At 33.5% G+C, this 21,876-nt stretch overlaps 2 protein-coding genes and 1 long non-coding RNA gene across 3 annotated transcripts in view; 1 reads left to right on the plus strand and 2 right to left on the minus strand.

Moving 5' to 3' along the window:
- Positions 1-6,137: 6,137 nt before the first annotated feature.
- LOC147076928 (uncharacterized) lies at positions 6,138-8,801 on the minus strand. The gene is made up of 3 exons (XM_085940944.1): positions 8,593-8,801; positions 6,601-6,741; positions 6,138-6,173 (listed from the first exon to the last, which is right to left on the minus strand). Exons 1-3 carry the CDS (start codon positions 8,725-8,727, stop codon positions 6,138-6,140), a joined length of 312 nt encoding a protein of 103 aa, XP_085797070.1. The 5' UTR covers positions 8,728-8,801.
- A 3,745-nt stretch (positions 8,802-12,546) lies between these two features.
- On the plus strand, positions 12,547-14,677 carry LOC147076929 (uncharacterized). Its single transcript, XR_015069390.1, has 3 exons — positions 12,547-13,066; positions 13,465-13,656; positions 14,072-14,677. It is a non-coding gene; the product is annotated as an uncharacterized LOC147076929 (long non-coding RNA).
- Positions 14,678-20,537: 5,860 nt separating this feature from the next.
- The window catches only part of LOC147076930 (uncharacterized), a 28,352-nt gene continuing 27,013 nt past the window's right edge, over positions 20,538-21,876 (minus strand). Inside the window, exon 8 of the mRNA XM_085940945.1 lies at positions 20,538-20,620. Within this exon, the coding sequence (XP_085797071.1) occupies positions 20,538-20,620 (83 nt within the window). The remainder of the gene's footprint in view (positions 20,621-21,876) is intronic.

The raw sequence follows: 21,876 nt of genomic DNA on the forward strand, positions 1-21,876 counted from the left end.
TCACACACTTGAATGGGTTTTCTCCAGAATACGTCATTTTATGCATATTCATGATAACTGATAGTGCACACGACTAATGCATACGTCACATTTAAATAGATTTCACAAAGAATGAGTCATTTTATGCAATTTCATGTTACCCGACGATACACATGAGTAATTGCATTCCACACATTTAAATGGCGTTTCGCTAGAATGAGTCATTTTATGCAATTTCATGTTACCTGAATTGCACGTGAGAAACTGCATAAATTAAATGGCTTTTCGTGACGACACACCTAAAGTATTGCATATAATATCACTCTTGAATGCAATTTTACCTGAATGAGTCATTTTATGTATCTTCATCTTACCTCCCTGTACACATAAGTAATTGCATTCCTCACATGTTCATAGCTTTTCACCAGAATGAGCCATTTGATGCAATTTCATGTTTCCTGATTGTGTAGACGAGTAATTACAACCCTCAAACTTAAATGGCTTGTCTCCGTAATGAGTCATTTTATGTACAGTTATGTTACCCTCCTGTACACACGAGTAATAGCATTCCTTACACTTGAATGGCTTTTCACCAGAATGAGTCATTTTATGCAATTTAATGCTTGCTGACGTCGCACACAAGTAATTGCATTCCTAACACTTGAATGGTTTTTCACCAGAATGAGTCAGTTTATGCAATTTCATATTACTTGATTGTGCACACGAATAATTGCATTCCTAACACTTGAATGGCTTTTCACCAGAATGAGTCATTTTATGCAATTTCATGCTTGCTGACGTCGCACATGAGTAATAACATAGTTCACACTTGAATGGCTTTTCACCAGAATGAGTAATTTTATGCAATTTCATGCTATCTGACCTCGCACATGAGTAATTGCATTCCTCACACTTGAATGGCTTTTCACCAGTATGAATCATTTTATGCAATTTCATATAACCTGATTGTGCACACGAGTAATTGCATTCCTCACACTTGAATGGCTTTTCACCAGAATGAGTTAGTTTATGCAATTTCATATTACCTGATTGTACACACGAGTAATTGCATTCCTTACACTTAAATGGCTTTTCACCAGAATGAGTCATTTTATGCAATTTAATGCTTGCTGACGTTGCACATGAGAAATTGCATTCCTCACATTTGAATGGCTTTTCACCAGAATGTTTCATTTTATGTACCTTCATGTTATTTACATATACACACGAGTAATTGCATTCCTCACACTTGAATGGCTTTTCACCAGAATGAGTCATTTTATGCAATTTCATGCTACCTGACGTTGCACATGAGAAATTGCATTCCTCACATTTGAATGGCTTTTCACCAGAATGAGTCATTTTATGCAATTTCATGCTATCCGACCTCGCACATGAGTAATTGCATTCCACACAGTTGAATGGCTTTTCAGCAGAATGAGTCAATTTATGTGCCTTCATGTTACCAGACTTTGCACATGAGAAACTACAGTCCTCACATTTGAATGGCTTTTCACCAGAATGAGTCATTTTATGCAATTTCATGCTATTTGACGTCGCACAAAGATAATTGCAATCCTCACATTTAAATGATTTGTCTCTGGAATGAGTCATTTTGTGTGATTTTATGTGACATAACTTTACACATGAGTAGTTGCACTTGTCACATTTAAACTTTTTTTCAACTGAATGGGTCATTTCTTGACTCTTCATGTAACAAAATCGTTTCCATGAGTGATTACTTTTAACACATTTAAACACCCTTGATTCAGAATTACTCATTTTCGCTAATGTGTTTTCATGTAATGATTTATGAAGTTTCATTTGGTCGAACGATTGAAAAAAATCAAAACATATACTACACACGAAATTTTTTTTATAAAACGATTTTTTTTCCAATTCTATAACAGCTTCTAATAATTCAGGGATTTTCACATTCGATTGAGAAATATCACCTCTAGCAGTGCGACAGATAACGTTTATATCTTTAAACCTTTTATTATATTCAAGGGCATCTTTCTTAATATTATGTTCGTCGATCTGCAGGTCTTCCCAAGGATCTTGGATATCAGTATCCTCCGACAACGATTTGAGACCCGCAATGCTGGTCGTTACTGAGTTTCCGGGGACAAACTGAAAAAACAACCATTTACAAAGAGCAATCAGTTGGTGCGTCGATATTATAAAAATTATAAAATAACACCATTTGAAGACTTGAGACCAAACGTTACACTAGAAAACTTTGATAATAGAATGTTGGCAAAACGAAATTGTGAAAGTCGCGAGTATACCTACCTACAGCGTGCTAAGTAAAATATATTTCGACTTTTGCGGAAGAGAGTTGCACGCTCAAGTGCATATGCCTAAAAAGTGGCATTGCAGATTGGGTATTTTGTGACTAGGGATTCTTATCCCAGGATCCCGAATCCCGGAATTTTGGGATCCCGAACTATTTTCGATACCTATGAATCCCGGGATTGGTAAACATAATCCCTAAACTTTCGGGATTGATTATTTTTATCAATTTTTATGAAAAATAAAATAAAAATGAAAATATAACAGAAAAAATTCTTTTAATAACATATAAATACATTATGTTATTTTTTCATAAATATATAGGGATTTCAGCCACTTGGACTATAACGCCGTGGGACCCAGGTTCGAAACCTGGGTCTGGCAAGTACACATAGATTGAACTTACACATTATTAAGAATAAATGTTTTAAATAGTATTAATCATACTAGTTTATTTTTGACCGATTTTATCTATGTTATTTGTGTATATATTTTTTTTATATTAACTATTGACAAAAAAGCATATTTCAGGATCGCCAAATTGTAATTCCGAAATCCCGAGATCAAGGATTTGGCTCGGGATTGGTTTCCCTACTTGATTGACTATATTGTACCTATGACTACCATTGTTCCATGATGTAAAATACGCGTTTCATAATCTATCGTGTTAAGAGGGTTTTTTGTGTAGGTATGTCATGAGTTTTCGTATTTCGAGCGAGTTCTGATCATCCATTAGTGTATTTAAAGTCTCAGGATTTATATCATTTGATCCGTCTACTTGCATCATCGCGTTAAACGATTCTACTTTTCAAAACCACTTATAATGACGAATCTAAAACAAAAAGTAATGTTCACCAAATATCCGCAGGAATCAGATACATTTGCTTGTCCGCCCAAAAGGGTATACATGCGGAAATCATTAATTTATGTGATCATAATATCACATAATTTATATTTAATATAATAAACTCTAGCAAATACCTACCTAAATATTAAAGGCAGAACTGTATATTTGGCGCACCAGCTTATCAAGGCCAAATCTCAAGGAACGAAAACCAAACCAACGAACTAATCGTAATTTATTTCGCCTAATTGGGATAGTAAATTTAAGATCACCACACATGCCGGAATCATTATTGAACTGACTCGTAAAAATATAAACAGAGTTGACCATAGGACAGCAATTTATAGCAAAAAACCAATTTTATAGTCACTCTTTTACGACGTGTGTCATCAAAAGTTGAGTAGAATTATTGTCCGTAGTCTTTAATGTATTCAATTTTCAGAAAATTTTCTATACAAATAATTCTAGAAGCAAGCTTAATAAAATCTATCTATCATTTTAATAATATATAAAATCAAATTCGAGCCTAAAATCATTATCGGTAATAGATACCTAATTCAATTCGAAAGACAGTCAGCATAAAAGCAAGCTGTTTTAAAAATTAAAGCAAGAGAGCCACATGTCGTGTGTTGCTGCCAAAAGTAGGTAAGTCAATAAATTAGGTATTTCGAGTAAACAATGGATTATGTGTCTATCTATATATATAAAACAAAGTCGGGTTAATTACACCATTTATAACTCAAGAACGGCTGGACCGATTTTTATAATCTTTGATTTGTTGGATTTGTCTCCGCCTTGAATAGCATAATAACTATTAAAACATTGGATAAATCACGGAAAAAATTAATTATGAAGAAAATTAATTTTCTCATACATTTCGACATTTTGAACAATGAACCTAGCGCATTCAAAATCAGAAGAAAATCACAAAAAATTCAAATCCGTATGCAACGCCATCTCCGATACATGACAGAAACAATAAACAAGAAACAAACAAACAAAAGAAAGAATGATAGTCGAAATTTACTGTCAATGGTGTAGTGTGCCCAACATTTCATGCTTCATGTTAACAGATCAATTTGCTTGAAAACGATACTCATTGGGATATGACAATCGTTGAAATAATTGTTTTTGCATTTCCAAGTCAGATACGCACATTATTTCGACATGAAACCCATTGAATCCACCTCAACTGTGGAACAAGTAGGTACAAGGATGACATGTCAGAAGACATTTTACATCGAATTCGTGTCAGTTCAGGAAATCCCGATCGCATGGTGATTGAGGAGATACATAACCAGGCTTTGCTTTTGATTGAATACATTTGTTACCTCATGTGCGGCAGTTTTTTAGTCAAGTTAGGATTGCCAACGCCACATCGTGGAATGAACGACGCTGTCAATCGAGAATTGGAACGTAAACGTGAATATGATCGAGATGCATTGAACCAATCTGTTCGAACGAATGTACTACTGTTGAACCCCCAACAGAAAGAAGTGTACGATACATTAATGAAGGCAATTGATGATGGAAATGGTGGTTTATTTTTCCTCGACGCGCCAGGTGGAACTGGGAAGACATTCCTTATGTCATTGATTTTGGCTACCTACTGTTCGTGCGAGATCCAAAAATGCTGTAGCAGTTACTTCTTCCGGGATAGCGGCCACGTTGCTAGAAGGATGCCGAACGCCTCATTCAAAGTTGAAATTGCCCTTAAACCTGCAAACGACTGAAAAACCAACATGCACCATTGCGAAACACTCAGTAATGGCCAAAGTTTTGTTAGCAAGTAAAATCATCACCCGGGATGAATGCACAATGGCACACAAACGCGCATTGAAAGCACTCAATCGATCTATGAAAGATCTGCGTAATGACTCAAGAAGTTTTGGAGGCGCAATGATTCTACTATCTGCTACCAGTCATTCCAAGATCGACCGCTGCCGATTAAATAAATGCTTGCCTCAAATGATCGACCCTGTGGCGCTATGTGAAGAAACTTTAGCTGACGACAAACATGCGAATTGCATTTCTAAACGATCTATCTGCCGAAGATTTCTCCAAGCAATTGCTGACTATCGGTAACGGCCGTGTTCCTGGCGATGAATCGAACGGATTGATTTCGTTTCCGCATTAATTTTTGTAATTTCGTCTCAACTAAGGACGAACTTACCAACAAAGTGTTACCTACCGTACATCATTGCTAACCACAAAAATCACAATTGGTTGAGTGAACGAGCATTCTTGCGGCAAAGAACAAAGATGTGGATCACTTAAACTTCACAATTCAAAATCAAATCGTTGGTCCACTGCATTACTTCAAATCTATCGACTGTGTAACAAACGAAGACGAAGCAACCAAATATCCAACTGAATTTTTAAACTCATTGGATCTGCCTGGCTTGCCACCGCACAATTTACAACTGAAGGTTGGCTCGGTAGTCATCATGCTTTGAAATCTAAACCCACCAAAACAATGTAACGGAATGCGTTTGGTGGTGAAAAAACTCATGGGCAATGTGATTCACGCGACGACGCGAATCAAAGGAATGTTCAAAGGTGAGGAAGTTCTCATTCCGAGAATTTCGATGATCCCAACCGATATGCCATTCGAGTTCAATTGTTTAGTTCAATTGTTCAAATTGTTCAAATTGACAAATTAATTTCCAATTCATCTTGCATTCGGCATGACGATCAATAAATTACAAGGCCAAACCTTGAGTGTTTGTGGCCTGAATCTAAAAAATGAATGGACAGGACACGCCTACAGTAGAGCAACTTTTCTTTGAATCCTATCACAGTTCGATATAAGAAAATATTTGACAAAACTAACCTGAAATGCGAGACTATCAGTGTCGGGAATCTCTTGTTTCATATAAATGCTGGTGTCCGGACTGTTTGGGCGCTCTCCGGCTACATTGCATCTATTCTCCCTTTCCGCGTTTGATTCGCTTACATCTGGTTCGGCTTTGACATCCATTTTACGTACCTATTTAACACGGAAATTATTAATTTTTTTTCATGCAGTATAAGCACAATAGACATAAGTCACCAACTGAAAATAAAATCATAGATAGACCATAAGTTCCATAGATAGTAAATTATGCATTTGCACACAACTCGGCGGTGCTGCCATCGTTTGTAGCAAAATTTGAGTGTGCGATACAAGAAATGCAAATAATAAACTATTTCCGCAAAAATTAGTGTGGTTATACTGATAACAAGTTTATTATTTTTTTCTTCTGCTGCGAACTAAAGCAACAAAATGGCGGCTCGCGTCCTGGTTTCAACTCTTAAGATAAGTCGCTTACATAACAAACATAGTACACGTCATTTGTCGATGATTTACGTTCATAGTAATAGTTATTATATATAAACACGTAATCCGTTAATAATTCTTAAATACCTAAACTATCAACATACAAACTTTTGGCGGCGACCCCATTACAAAAGCCCCTGGCAGAGGTAAAAAAAACACCTACTTGATTAATTGGTCTATTATATACTGTGTAAGAGCTTCCAGGTTGGGGGTTTTCATTGCTGAACTGATACGTCGAGTCATTAAAATACTCTTCTTTGATTTCAGGTACTTCAGATTTGATATACGACTCGACTGGAAGGTTCTGAAAAAGATATATTTTATTATTACATAACGAATACAATGATCAAGTTAATGTGAGCTTAAATCTTCAGAAAGGTTATTAATTCATAATGAACTTGGAGCAAGAACTTCCAGGTTGGGGGTTTTGATTAATAATCTCGCGCTTCGAATCTTTAAAGAATTCTTCAACTAGTTGAAAAATATTCTCAGATTTGATATATATCTCTTTGACTGGAGGATTTTAAAAATAAAAACAATATGTCAAAGAAAGCATTTCTCAAAAGTACCTATAATCGTTCCTTCATTCGTCGCCCTTTATAATAAGTCACCCCAAAGCAATGCTAAGGATTGCTGGTTTGCCGGTTTAACTGTGACCGTTGGCCGGCTCGCACATCAAACTCGTCTCGTCTCCAACGTGTCGAATACGTCGATGTGACGTCATCGTTATTCACAAACATACGTTGATTGGTCGAATGTGACTTTTTAGTTTGAAAAAAAAACATCTAGTGCCGCTATCAACAGATCGCACGCCTCTCGGACTGCGAGTCAAAGACGACAGAATGCATACGAATAACTACGAATTGGTCATTCCTATACTTGCTCGCCGGTCGCCGCATCCAAATATCTATACGTTTCAATAGGTTACATGAGATATCGCTAAGTAGATGTGCGCTGTCTTCTAATGCGACATCGGATCGACGTTCCTATTAGGTTTGATTTATGGCTGTGCGGCAGACGAGCGAGTTTAGATGTGAGAGACGGCTTATATGATTAACTAGTTTATATGAGTATAACTGTATTATACACACTTATTATTAACCCGGTCAGAATATTCATAGAAAATTATAATTTAGGGACATATCTGTAATATGTTTCGTGCGAAGACTGCCTTAGCACTAGCACAAATCAAACATGTTTCGTATTCGAAATGGCCATTGTACCCAGTAATAAAAAATACTTTTAAGAAGTACAAGATGGCTGCATAAGTATTTACATTTATATTTAAATTGACTGATTGGTAGATCTAGACTGTAAAAAACTTGTGCGCATCTATTCTATACACAAGATTCCTATCGAGGGTATTTTATCATATTTATGTAAGTACCTATTGAGGCGGTTAATTGGGTTATGTTAGGTAGAGTAGATACGTAAAATATTTCACCGTGACACAGTTCGCCGTGAGCTAACTATCGGAAAGAGATGCCAGTATACTATACGGTTTCCAATTTTATTAGATTCAATATGAAAGTACCTATTAAATTCAATTGTCATGGCTGATTATAGCAAAATTCAAGAATGAAAACGTAACAATTTATAACCTAGTATATCGGCTATTTTCAAAATTTGTTTGCTGCTGGCTTCCTGGAAAGTGTAAACCGACAAGAGCCGTGTTTTATTTAGACATGAATTAAGTCAGAACCTACCTACTATACGACCCAAAGAGGTTGGACGGTCTAAACGGCCATATATTTCCTACACAACATTTCACTGTGTAGTGTGATACGTCCAACTGCATACTACGTACCTACAAGTTTCCATTATGTCAACCGTCATAACTGTCAAAAAGTGTTACCTATGTCTTAACAACACCTCTCTTAGCTGTGTTAACATTTAGAGCGAGATACAGGTTTGAAGGCTAATTTATTGTAACAATTATAAGACTCAATACATAAATATGATAAGCTACCCTCGATAGCAGCTTGTGTATCGAATAGATGCGATGAAGTAGGTATTCTTCTGCAATGTAAAATGATTTTAAAGCATTATAAATAGTAGAGCTGTTTTTTTGCACCCAAACATTCGTAAATTTAAGTAACATCCATTATATGGGCTTTTTTATTTAATCTATTACCTATAGTTCAGTAAAACTAACCTCAAATATGCATCTTTCATTGTCGGGATTCTCTTTCTTAACGTCTGGGCTGTTTGGAGACTCTGTGGGTACCTCAAACCAATGCCGTGGTTCTGCCACAGATCTGCCTTCATCTGATTCACGTTTGACATCCATTTTACGTGTTTAAATCGAAAATATATTGTCAATGGACTAGGTATAATTACTCTCATCCGTGACTTTTAAGATTTACTAGGGCTGTCTAGATTTGTCATTACTTTTTCACCAATACTTGGATCGTTACTTTTATTCCGATATGATATCGACACCACTCCTACCTCAAACAGATTAATAAATCATTGAAGAATCAAAACAGCCTTTTAATTATATAAAAAAAAAAATAACTGTGAACAGATTCTCCCTCGTTAAATTTATGAAGACAGCCAAAAGTAATAAGTAGGTAGGTAATAATATATATTTTTTAATGATAAAGTAATGATCACGTAAAACTGCGTTAAAATAAATGACGAGATGCCAAGTTACCTCTAAATCTTCAACCAGGGCTCGAAATGGACCGGTGCGCCGTTCCTGTTCGTAAAATCGGAAAAATTATCACTCCGTCTCGTGGAATGAACAACTTGACCGTCTGAGAATTGCGGATATACCTATATTTGAGAATGTCGACGAATTGAAAGGTGCCCTTGCGGTGGGTAGGATGGAAGAGCTTGGCAGAATTGTAAAGTGCTAACAGGATTGAAGTGAGGGCCTGGTCGACGAATCTTTTAGATGAGAAGAGGCGAAATGACAGCGAGTCGCAATCAAAGCTTCTGTAAAATCAACAACAACAATCGTCCACGGCCTGACGCCACATAGGTACATCATTTGACTAGATACCTCGGCTCTGGCAGTGATTATAATAAATGCTAGTTTGTTTATTCATTTAATTTCTAAGTTCATAACTAAAATGATAGGAAGAACATGTACCTAAATTAATCACAAAATACGTGTGAGTAAAGAATTGTTTTGATAAGGAATCTTAAAAATATACAAATGCATGCATACCTACCTAGATACATTTACGAAACAATTGATTTTGGTTAATATCTATAGTAAAATAACAATAATTCAGGTGTAAATAAACATGATTACTATTCGCCAGATGTTTGATAGTTTGGCAAGACACGAGACAAAGTTTTAATTTATTCGAATAGGAAACAGGATAAAGCAGGGAAACATCCATTACTATTAGCTAGTGTTGTTTTGACGCCTGACGATACTTTGGCAGGAAACACGACTTATTTCTAATTTTATTTATTCCAGTAGGAAATTCCAATAATCACTACATCACAACCAGAATTATTATTACAGTGTTGAATAAAGGCCCCACAAGGCTAGAATCTTTGGCGAGCCTCCCTTCCTATCGCTAAGGATAAAGGCAATGTGATGCTCTACAGTAGCTTTTTCCAAATGGTGTACGCGGTAAAATTAATGTGTATGATTAGTGTTTTATTATATATTTTAATACACCCATTTGATTTATGGAGATGTCGATACTTTGAATAATAATAAGCCTGAAGGAAAATAGCGACGCAGGCGTCTTTTTTCTATACAAGAAAAAAATGTATGTGTGTTTATCTCATTTATCTGGTTGTCTCGCCTCGCCGGTCCCCTCCTGAGCCCGGCTCCCCAGGCTAGAGCCCTGTCAGCCTTGTGGGGGCCATGGTGTTGATATTGATCAATACACACCTGCATAGCAACTTCATTCCAAGGTGACAAAATCGTTAGGATTAAATCAGATTGCGGCATTACGGTAGTCAGTCAAAGCGGCGTCATCTGTGTGAATACCCAATGCATTTAAAAGGTTATTCATCAATCGCCTAAGTCGCATGCATCAATAAAGTATACCTACACTGCATTGTAAACCTACTAAATCGCAATCATATTATGATATATTATGAGGATACATTTTGTAAGTAAGACTTGTCACCAGTATATATTTTAGAATAACTAAGTTGTGAGGATCTATATGAAACGCACATTGCATTCATTAGGGATTTTCATCAGGACGTGTCATTTTATGTAAACCCGTTATAGGGCAAAGCATCTTTTCTTCATTTTAAACCGATCTCTATTATATTATAGAAGTATACAATCTATATATATATTATGGTATATATCTAAAAACATTTTAATATAAAAAATTACCTAAAAAATATTTATCGGAATTTTGGAAAAACTGTAAAATGATTTTACAAACAGTTTTTGTTGATTTATTTAATATAGGTAGGTACCTATTTCTTTTCTAATAAAACAAATAAATAATGGTAGTACATATTATATTATATTTAATCACAAGTTACAATTCAATTTAAAAAGATTACATCTATTTATGGGATATTATTCAAATAATAATAATGCAAAGCTGTAGATTATATTGCTTACAAAAATAAGATGTCCGTTTTGGCTCTCTAGCCATGCTACAATAAGCACATCGATGGCTATTTCCCTTTCCTATCCAATAAAGACAATCCATGGTATTCGCGAGTGGAGAACTACAAGGTTATAAGTGTTTGTCCTTGGAGAAAAAAAGAAACAATGAGGCAGCTTAGAATACTACTTCATTGTTGGGTTTGTTTTTTCAAGGACGAACACTTTGAACCTTGTAGTATTAAGCTCGCGTATTGTTATTGGCGTTTCGACGGTGATGAATATTTTTATTCCAAAATTTCCAATAGTTCACCTGTGCTACGATGCTTTTGAAAAGCAGGTGAGTCTTCGGTTTTTTCCCGATCACTTTTTGATTAGGTACTAACACCGACAGAACTGTCTGCCTTCAGCAAACGGCCCCTCTAGGGTACGAAAATACCGGATCATCGCCCTCCAGTATATTAGTCAGCTGGTCTTATATACTCTGTCTGAATATTTCAAAAGACTACATGACACCGGAGGATTGACAGGACTAAAATCAGCATTAACCTCCGGATCCAGAGATAAATTTTGGAGGGTCCGTATCACAAGATCGGGAGTCGCAATTTTCCTCCGACAAAACTCCGTTGGTATTTAAATGTATTTGCATACCGACAATTAAAATACTTCCTGAAATATATAATATTAAATTCAACTCATTTTAATATTTTATGGATATCAACAATCGCTGCTAAAATACAGAATCTGCTGTTAAACAAATACAAACTATTTTGAATAAAATAAATAAATATGAAAACTGATATACAAGCATTGAAATATAAGGTAATGAACCTTTTCTTTCATTCCATTTCCAATGCATTTAAATGTTTTTTCACCATAATGTGTCATTTTATGCAATTTCTTGCAACCTGACGACTAACATAAGTAATTAGAAACTTTACGACAGCTTCACCAGAATGAGTTAATTGATGTCTCTTCATAACTGAATTTGCACATGAATTTTTGGAGGCCTCACACACTTGAATGGGTTTTCTCCAGAATACGTCATTTTATGCAATTTCGTGATACCTGATAGTGCACACGACTATTGCATACGTCACATTTAAATGGCTTTTCACTAGAATGAGTCATTTTATGCTATTTCATGTTACCCGACGATACACATAAGTAATTACATACCTCATATTGGAATGACTTTTCACCAGTATGAATGATTTTATGATAGTTCATGCTACCTGACCTTGCGTATGAGAAATTGTATTCCTGACACTTGAATGGCTTTTTACGAGAATGACCCACTTTATGAAATTTCATATTACCCGACGACATACATGTGTAAATAAATACCTAGCATTTCATTGGCTTTTCACCTGAATGAGTCATGTGATTTCATGGTATTTGACAACCCACATAAGGAATTGTACATTGAGATATCCCGAGTTCCAAACTAGCTCAGGGTATTGCTTGAACTCAGGATTTACAAAAATTAGATAATAAAAGTCTTTATTTTTTTTTTGTAAGCACGTGGCTTTCTATGCAATGGTTTTTTTTACAAGAAAGAAACTTATGTTAAGGGCACACATGCTTACCTAGAGTTTCTGTTTTTTCATTTAAAGTTGAACTATGACATTGAATACTAGGTATGATTTTTAAAGTGAAAGTGATATTATGTTACATCTCTTTTACGCATGCTAATATGATTAAAAAGTTATTCTTTCTCTTTCTGTCACATTCGAATTTGATTACCGAAGTTTAAACATTTACTATGCGTATTAGCTGACGTGCTTCGTCGTTTACAAATTATAACATAAATTTAAAAAATATATGTATTTATAATATTAAATATATTTTATAATGTACACAGATTTTTTTAACAACTATATTATATATACTTTTATTTATTTGTCGCATATTTAAAATGTTCTTGCTTTATTAAAATCTTTTTATTAGCCGGCCAAATAAATCCGTATTTTTGGCCATAGACTAATATAAAAATCTCTCTGCTGTCAAAAGTGTCAAATATTATGTTTACAAATTGCAAGGTACCTAAAACAATTGTGTTTTATATCAGGAATAAGAAACACTATCTGTAAGTACAATATTATGTTATTTATTACTATCGTAGTATTCTGTGTGTTTTGCATATATTATTCAAGTGTTTATTTATTGTTTTCTTAGTCTATACATGCTTTCAATGTTTCATAATTCCGACGTAATACAATCCTTTTTTTGAGGTTAGTTACATTCATTCCAGAATTATATAAAACCTGTGATTTCATATATATTTGTTTGATATAATCTAAGGCGTTCTAGTTGTTATTAAACATGTTACCTGATGTTACCTTATTACTTTATTTTAGTTAATCAATCTTTTTTGATGCTTTGTATTATCACTAATCCGTTTTAATTACCACTCTTCAAACAGTCGCCAACTATAAAAGATTAAAAATCACACTATTAACAGTTCCTATGTTATGTTTTTTGCAGATGGAGAAAATGTTTACCGAGATCTTTGCTTGTCGACGGTTTCATATGAATAAGATGGAATGAAATAAATCTTTTAATTAATAATGAAATAAATCCAACTTTCGGCGTACGATTCGAACATGGCGTGATTTATGACGTCGACCATCAAGCATATACACCCATTTTATAGATTTAATAGTACAATTACACAAGGTAAATATAAAGTGACTAATGTTTAAAAAATAAAACAATTTTATAAAAACATTTTTGCACTAAATTTATTATCGATAATGATATAAAAGTTGCTATTTTGATTCGTAATATAAAATATAATATAATTGTGCATATCAGTTACTTGTATCATATTAGGTATGTCATTTGGTAGAGCTTACTCTCCAAGTCTTGTCTTTTTCAGTCTCAATATCACTTTGATATTAGAAAAATTGTCTTTCCAACACCAATGAAAGGTGCATGTATCTATACACACACATTTCAAAGGCTTTAAGTTTTCTAGATACTGTATATTACTTCTTCTCTTCGGCTATATCCGCATCTTAGTTGCAGCATATGGATACAATGCGGCGCCTCCAAGAATCTCTGTCACTCTAGTTTTTTTGCATCGTTCCAGGTCATACTAGCAGTCCGTAACTCCGCCAGATATGCTATATAGATAGTATTTAGCGGCCATCCAGGACGCCGGAATCCGGTTGGCTTGAAGAACAGGCAAACCAGATTGGGATTCTCTTCAGGCACTCGCAGCACGTGGCCGGGCCAGGTACAAAGTTGCGTATTCACTCTCAGCGTGATGGGAGGCTATTTGGTGCGTTCTTTTATCTCCCGTTACTTCTAAAATTACCGCACACCCAGTATCCGTCGTAAACATCTGTTCTCGAAGCTCAGTATATGGTTGCTCGGAGCCTTTGTAAGGTGCCATGACATAAAAACTAGTAAGATATTTAAAATAGCTGCTAGAATGAATACATTGTTGAAAGGAAATGAAAACTGATAATATGATATATCAATTAATTTGTCCATCTGAAGTTGTAGATATCAGTTAATAATTATGTGTTATACCAGTAATTAAATGCTGACTTCAAATGAAAATTGACAATTAAATATTGAAATAATATATTACCAGTTTTGATTTTTTTAAGTACTATACTATATCCATGGTTCATATTACAATGTCATAGTAAAACTTAGAAGAATAAAATATGTCGTAAGACGAAATCAATCTTGGGGTTTTAATATAAGTTAAATAAATAGTACACAGCTAATTTGTTATTACTTTGAATACATGCCATGTCTTTACATCAATAAAAAACAGAAAAACAATTTAATAATGTATAAATATTTATATAAGACTTAACAACGGCTGACATATAGTTAGACACGATGACCTCCATTTAATTTCCTCTTATTTTAAAATTCACCAAGATATATCCTAATAAGTAGGTAAGTATATTACATTTGTACATATAATAAGTAAATCAAGTACAAAATTAAATTACTATTGAAGCAGTATATATGGACCCCACAGAGTAATTAACAATATAATAATTTATATAATTATATCGGGTATATACTATATTGACACATTTTAATGAAGTCTATTTTTCTTGGTACCTACGTTCAATGATAAATGTTGTTTTATATTGTAACATAAACAATGGTAATATGCATTGATCTTTCTGATTTTTAAACTGTGATATCTATTTTATATATCTATTGATTTCTATGTGTATTATTGATACATTATTTATTTCAAATACAATAATTTCAAAACTAACAGTAAATAATATATAGAAAGCGTCATGTTGTTTAGTTGGAAAATCTACTAGGAAATTCCATCCAATCCAAATCCAATTTTTACCAGGTGGGTACTTGTAGGTCAGTTATTTTTGGAATAAAATGAATCCCTTAAAAAATATGAAATAAGAATAGAATGATAAATATTTGTGAAAATTTACCAAATCAACATGTTTAACGTGAATTTTTTCACACTAAAATGATAAATATTGTTAAGAAAATATACACAAACAGTTCATTCAGAAGTTATGACGTTTAAAAGATCCCGCGAGTTAACTCGTGCATGGCACTGATCAGTTATGAGGTGATATCAGTTATAATCATTTATGAGGAATGGTTATAAGCCATTGGCACAACCAATTTGGTTTTTGACCTTAAGAACAAAATGTAATTTTTACACGGGACCAAACTCCACGGCTGCAGAGACGAATGCTTATACAAAATATGGCACAGTGGAATCGCCAGCAAGATCTTTAGGTATCATTATTTAGATGTAAGTATACATATTATTTTGAATTTCATAAAATTACACTCGTTGTGGGTGTCTAGTAACAGTAAACTATATTAGTAAATTAGATATATCTTGATGAACTATAAAATAGTGATGTAATATAGACTTGTTGAAAATATATTAAGCATAATAAAATTTAAAATAAAAATTTAGAAAGTCAGCCTTTCTGGTTCTCTAATATTCATAGATCTACTGGTTCTGGGATCTACTATTTCTGGCAGTAGACAATTCATATAAAAGTGATATATCTTTTTTTCAATCCAAAATGTCTCGTCTTTTTTGATTAATTCTATTTTAACAGGAAAATTATGTCCCGTCCAAACTCCAAATAAACAGACATCTTTCTTAGTAATATGAAGCTGCCCCTGAATCTGGAAGTACCAATCGTGATTTTTATCTATTACCATATTCCTGTCTTTATCTACTTTCCAAAATTTAATTTTTTTCTGTACAATAGCTTCATCTGCACTTATTCCAGCAGCTGAGAAAGGACATTTTATTTCAATAATTGTATCATCATCGCTGATGCCATCTGGCGTTGCACCGATAAAATCATACACATCATCGATAAACAATCCACATCTCTCAATCTTAATTCGTTCTTGTACACTAAGCTGTTGTAAAGCTATTGATTCATTTTCTTTACCATATTTTACCGCTTTCACGTTGGCTAATGATTGGCTATATAATAAACGTTTTACCAAAGGCCCAAATTTTGTATTTTCTCGCCGCTTACACACCTTTCCAAAAACAGAGGCAGTAAGAAGGTTTCGTCGCCTTTCTAGCCATTCTGCACATTCAGATTGTAATAAAGTGCGTCTTTCTATATCCCTCCTCTCATAGTTTGTCAGTTTGAGTTTTTTCAAAAAAGTTTCTTTTCAATTGATATTGATTTTTGTCCATATCAGGTTTTTGGCAACTCTCTCCATAATCTGGATTAGATAAAGGAACAGAATGTATTGGTTTTCGCCAAGGTTTTCCTATTTTTTTTTTATTTTTTTTCAACCTTCTTGATTCTAAGCGATTTATGAAGGCTTTTGGGCTATTTTTATAAACTTGTTTTTGAATTGTGCAATGTAACTTATTTGTATTAAATGCGATTACCGCCGCTGCACATCGTCCCATGTACGATTGTCTTTGAGAGTAGTTAATTCTCTTGCCGCCTACAAATTTTGCAATCATGTTATTAAAAGATTCTGAAATATTAGTAGAAAAATTATAAATTAAACTTTTTGAATTTAGCACCAAACGAGAATTATATATCATTAATTGAGAAAATAGACTGCATTCTTTCAATGCTGGTACATAATTTACATCAAGCATGTCCTCTGTATTTGGTTCATTTGTACAAAAATATGGTAGACAAGAAGTATGGTCTCCAAAAACATGGTGCGGTCCATTAATTAAATCTTTTTTCAAAGCGATAACCTTTTCTTCGAAAGTACTATCTTGTAGTTTTCTATACTTGATTGCACCTATGACGGCTTTCCGCAGACGTCTTTTTCTTGACGCAATGATTTTTCTTACATTCAAGGGATATCTTGTGTCTTTGGTTAATGCCTCTATTTTGCCACAATAATTTCTAATTAAATGGTTTTTACATTCAACTTTCTCGACAGTTACATTCGGATATGGGTGACAATCAAGAATTTTTTTGTATGTGCTGGAATCTCCATCAGCAATCAATTTTGAATAAATCAATCCATGTGTATTAATAGATTCTTTAAAGCCTTCTAATATTGCTGTAGATTCCATTCCAGCTGACGGACCGGTGTAATTTAAAAAGCATTTATGTTGTTGAGCAGGGATATTTTTATTTTTAGCTTTGGCGCACAAATCGCAATATTTATTTTTCACTGACATGTACAAAATCTTTCCGGTTCTTTGACCAATGATCGTGGCAGCGCCAGATGCTGCGGAATAATTGCATCTGTATGAACGTTTCGACCAACAGCCGTCTGCAACAACTGATATCATGGGAATACCAGAAGAATCGACGTCACCATTTTCGATTGCAAGTTGTCGCTCTTCTTTCGCAGCGTTTTCCATACTCTTATTTTTGGTTTCTTCAAACCACTCGTACACCTTCTGTTGACTCTTTCTGTATGTTCTTGCTGTAATCGATGGTACGTCAATTGCTGAACACATTTCTTCCAGATTTGAAAATCCACTGCCGATACTGATTATACTGGATACAAATGCGTCACACAGATTCATTTTGTTTTTGTTCATTTCAGTGGTATATAATTTTAATTTTTTACCACAAAGTTTACATTGGATAAAAAATGTACTACTAAAGTTATCCCGATTTTCCCCAAAAATTTCTAAATGTGATAAATTACAATTAAATGGAGAATCATGGTGGCTAATTAATTGAAGTTGTTGGAAAAAATATGAAAAGTCTATAATTCTACGGCCTTCTACACGGAATTTAGGGCTTGAATCTTCAATTTCATTTTCTATAATAAATTCTTCGTGTTCGTGTTCAAATGTGGGATGAAATTCTGGTTCAGGTAGTATGCTTTGAGGATTTCCATGCTCAGGCATAGTCTTCGGCAATATATCAATACTATAATACATTCAAAAATATTAGTTTAGTAGATAGTTAACAGAAAACAAAATGTATAGCTGCTATTAATTATTGTACCAGATTATAATTTTTGTCACAGACACACTAATTTCGAATAAGACATGGCACAAACATAATATAAGTACAAATGATCATTATACTTAATTGTGTGTATTAATAAGTAATACGCAAAACTTCCTTTTGCAAGATAAATAAATATTGTGAACCAAAATTTTCTGTGAAATGTGGTTTTTTCAACTATGTATAATTATGTCAAATTATAAAATAATAAATTCAAACCTTTGTGTTTTTAATGTATTAATATTTCCATCTTTTCTCCTACGTCTTTTTTTGGAACTTCCAGCCATCGGATAGTGAGTTCGTGGCATTTTTTGTAAGTACAATCGATATAAATAATTGTGATAATATTGTTAGGTACCTATGTCAAAAACCGAGGATGAAAATTTCGCATTCCCGCTGAAATAAATGACGTTCATAGTATTGCCAGGCTAAACTTTCGAAATTAAAGTTAATTTAAAAGAAAAAAATATTTCATTGGAAAATATTATGTAAGTACAGGCATCCATTATTATGTTATTATTTGATGAAAGTATTCTTTAAAATAATCTGTATTATTATAATCTCGCAAATTCATAATTTAGTAAAAGTTAAATTTTCTGTAATATAAATATCAGTAGGTACCTAACCTAGGTAGATTCATAATTTGGCTAAGTAAAAAATATAGATATTTTTACTTCGCGATGTGTTTGAGGTGTTCTAAATTATGTAAGTATGTTTAATAACAAATGTGAAATTCGTAAAACCTCATGTGTATTATTTATTAAATAAAAATAGTAAAACTAATAGTAGATACAAATGGTGAAAAACTTCTTTCAATTATTTACTAAAATATCAATCCAATAATATTTTAGTAGATATGGCAATACTGGACGACCTGATATATTTCACTGAAATAAAATAAAATCTATCACAATTTATAAAATACATACCTACTACAATCATAATTATTTTGAATGTAGAGGGAGATAGTTATAGAAAGGGACAGAAAACTGATTGCTATGTTGCAATATTAGGCAAAATAGATTGCAACAGTGTTAAAAATTGTAATGTATGATTTAGTATGACATAACGTAGAATTGACGCAAATACAAATTTCTTCAGATTTTTTTTTGTTTTGTCCTCAAATGTCAAAATATGTTTTCCTTTTGAATAATTTGTCCGAATTTATGTTTGTATCACATATTTTTGTGCTCAATTTGTAGCATTCACTTTTATAAACATATTTTTATACAATATTCGTGGATTGGCGTATTTTTTTGGTCATATGAAGTGAAAATAGCACCAGCTAAAGATTCCATACATCTAACGCCAAATTTGCAGGCGGTCTGACGTCCCATCGAGTTGGTCAAATATTTCGTGAAATGGTTGTTTTTAAAATGTATCTATTTAGTATTATAAATTTATATTTAACAAGATATTTCATCATTTATTCAATGATTAATGATAACCCTTCTGATACGTAGCTTTAGATTATTTGGAATGTCTATAATTATCGCATATTTTAATAACAAAATATCCAGTCGATTCCGTTAGATTTAGAGCCAACAGAAACTGCAAATATTATAATTATACTGAATATATTTTACTACATTATGTTTGATAACATTAAAGCTATCTATAATAAACGTTTTGACATAATATTTAGTGGAAAAAACGGTTATCAACACAGTCTATTAATGTCACAAAAATATGGCTTCGTTATCAATTATTACATTTCAAGGTTCCAAAGAATATTATTTTACGTCATAAAAATACTTTATGCAGTTATCAAATGTTTGACATAAATATTTGCCGATGAATAAGCTTCATAATTATATAAATAGTTTTTCTATAAATCTTACGTAAGATTCAGGCTTAACCTCCGAAAATACCAGAAAATAGCTGACATGGAACACCTTCCCCCTTAAACAGTGACATGTATTTATTATTATCTTTAATATTGTTTCTTAATTAAATATATTTCAATAGCATTTATATTCTAATAATAAATGGCCGACATTAGTTTTATTTTTGACGCCAGAGTTTGCGAACTCAACTTTACGTGTGCTCGTGATTACGATTTTTGATTTCGATTGAATTTTAAATGTTTTAGAACGGTACAGCTATTGCAAAAGAACTTTCATGCTAACTCTCTTCCACTCTTACATCTTTTACATCCATCTCTTTTAAACTCATAAAAAAATCTTCCATAGATTTACAAGCTATTCCTATCACAAAATTATTTACAATAATTTTAATGCTATGAAACTTTAATATATTACTTAAAGCTATTGGTTTAAAATTTTATATCTAGGTACATTTTATAATTAGTATTGTAAATCTAACATATTCCTTTTTATCCAGAGAGCCAGGTGATACGTCATAAGCCTTTCCTATTCTGTTAATTGACTATGTAGCCATGTTGCACGTTTAGGCCTACAAAACTTTATTGCGGCTCCCCATTAAAGAGGGAAAGTCCAAGAATATGTCAATATCTCACACTTGAATGCCATTTTACCAGAATGAGTCACTTTATGCAATTTCATGTTACCTGATATTGCACATGAGTATTTGCATTCCTCACACTTGAATGGTTTGTCTTCCTCACAATTGAATAGCTTTTCACAATAATGAGTCATTTAATGCAATTTAATGCTTGCTGACGTCGCACATGAGTAATAACATAGTTCACACGTGACTGGCTTTTCACCAGAATAAGTCATTTTATGCAATTTCATGTGATTTGACCTTTCACATGAGTAATTGCATTCCTTCCACTTGAATGGCTTTTAACAGAATGAGTCATTTTATGCAATTTCATGCTACCTGACGTTGCACATGAGTAATTGCATTCTTCACATTTGATTGGCTTTTCACCAGAATGAGTCCATTTATGTACTTTCAAGTCAAATGACCTTGCACTTGAGTAATGACATTCCTCACATTTGAATGGCTTCTCACCAGAATGAGTCATTTTATGTAATTTCATGCTACCTGACGTTGCACATGAGTAATTGCATTCCTCACACTTGAATGGCTTTTCACCAGAATGAGTCATTTTATGCAATTTCATGCTACCTGACGTTGCACATGAGTAAGTGCATACCTCACACTTGAATGGCTTTTCACCAGAATGAGTCATTTTATGCGATTTCATGCTACCTGACTTTGCACATGAGTAATTGCATTCCTCACACTTGAATGGCCTTTCACCAGAATGAGTCATTTTATGCAATTTCATGCTACCCGACGACACAGATGCGTAATTACATAGCTCACATTTGAATGGCTTTTCACTAGAATGTTTCATTTTATGTGTCTTCATGTTACCAGACTTTGCACATGAGAAACTACAGACTTCACATTTGAATGGCTTTTCACCAGAATGAGTCATTTTATGCATTTTCATGTGATTTGAACATGCACTTGAGTAATTGCATTCGTCACACTTGAATGGTTTTTCAGCAGAATGAGTCATTTTATG

The sequence above is a fragment of the Rhyacophila brunnea genome, unplaced genomic scaffold (genome assembly GCF_057557595.1).
Source record: "Rhyacophila brunnea isolate RB1 unplaced genomic scaffold, BYU_Rbru_1.0 scaffold_13, whole genome shotgun sequence".
Lineage (NCBI taxonomy): Eukaryota > Metazoa > Arthropoda > Insecta > Trichoptera > Rhyacophilidae > Rhyacophila > Rhyacophila brunnea.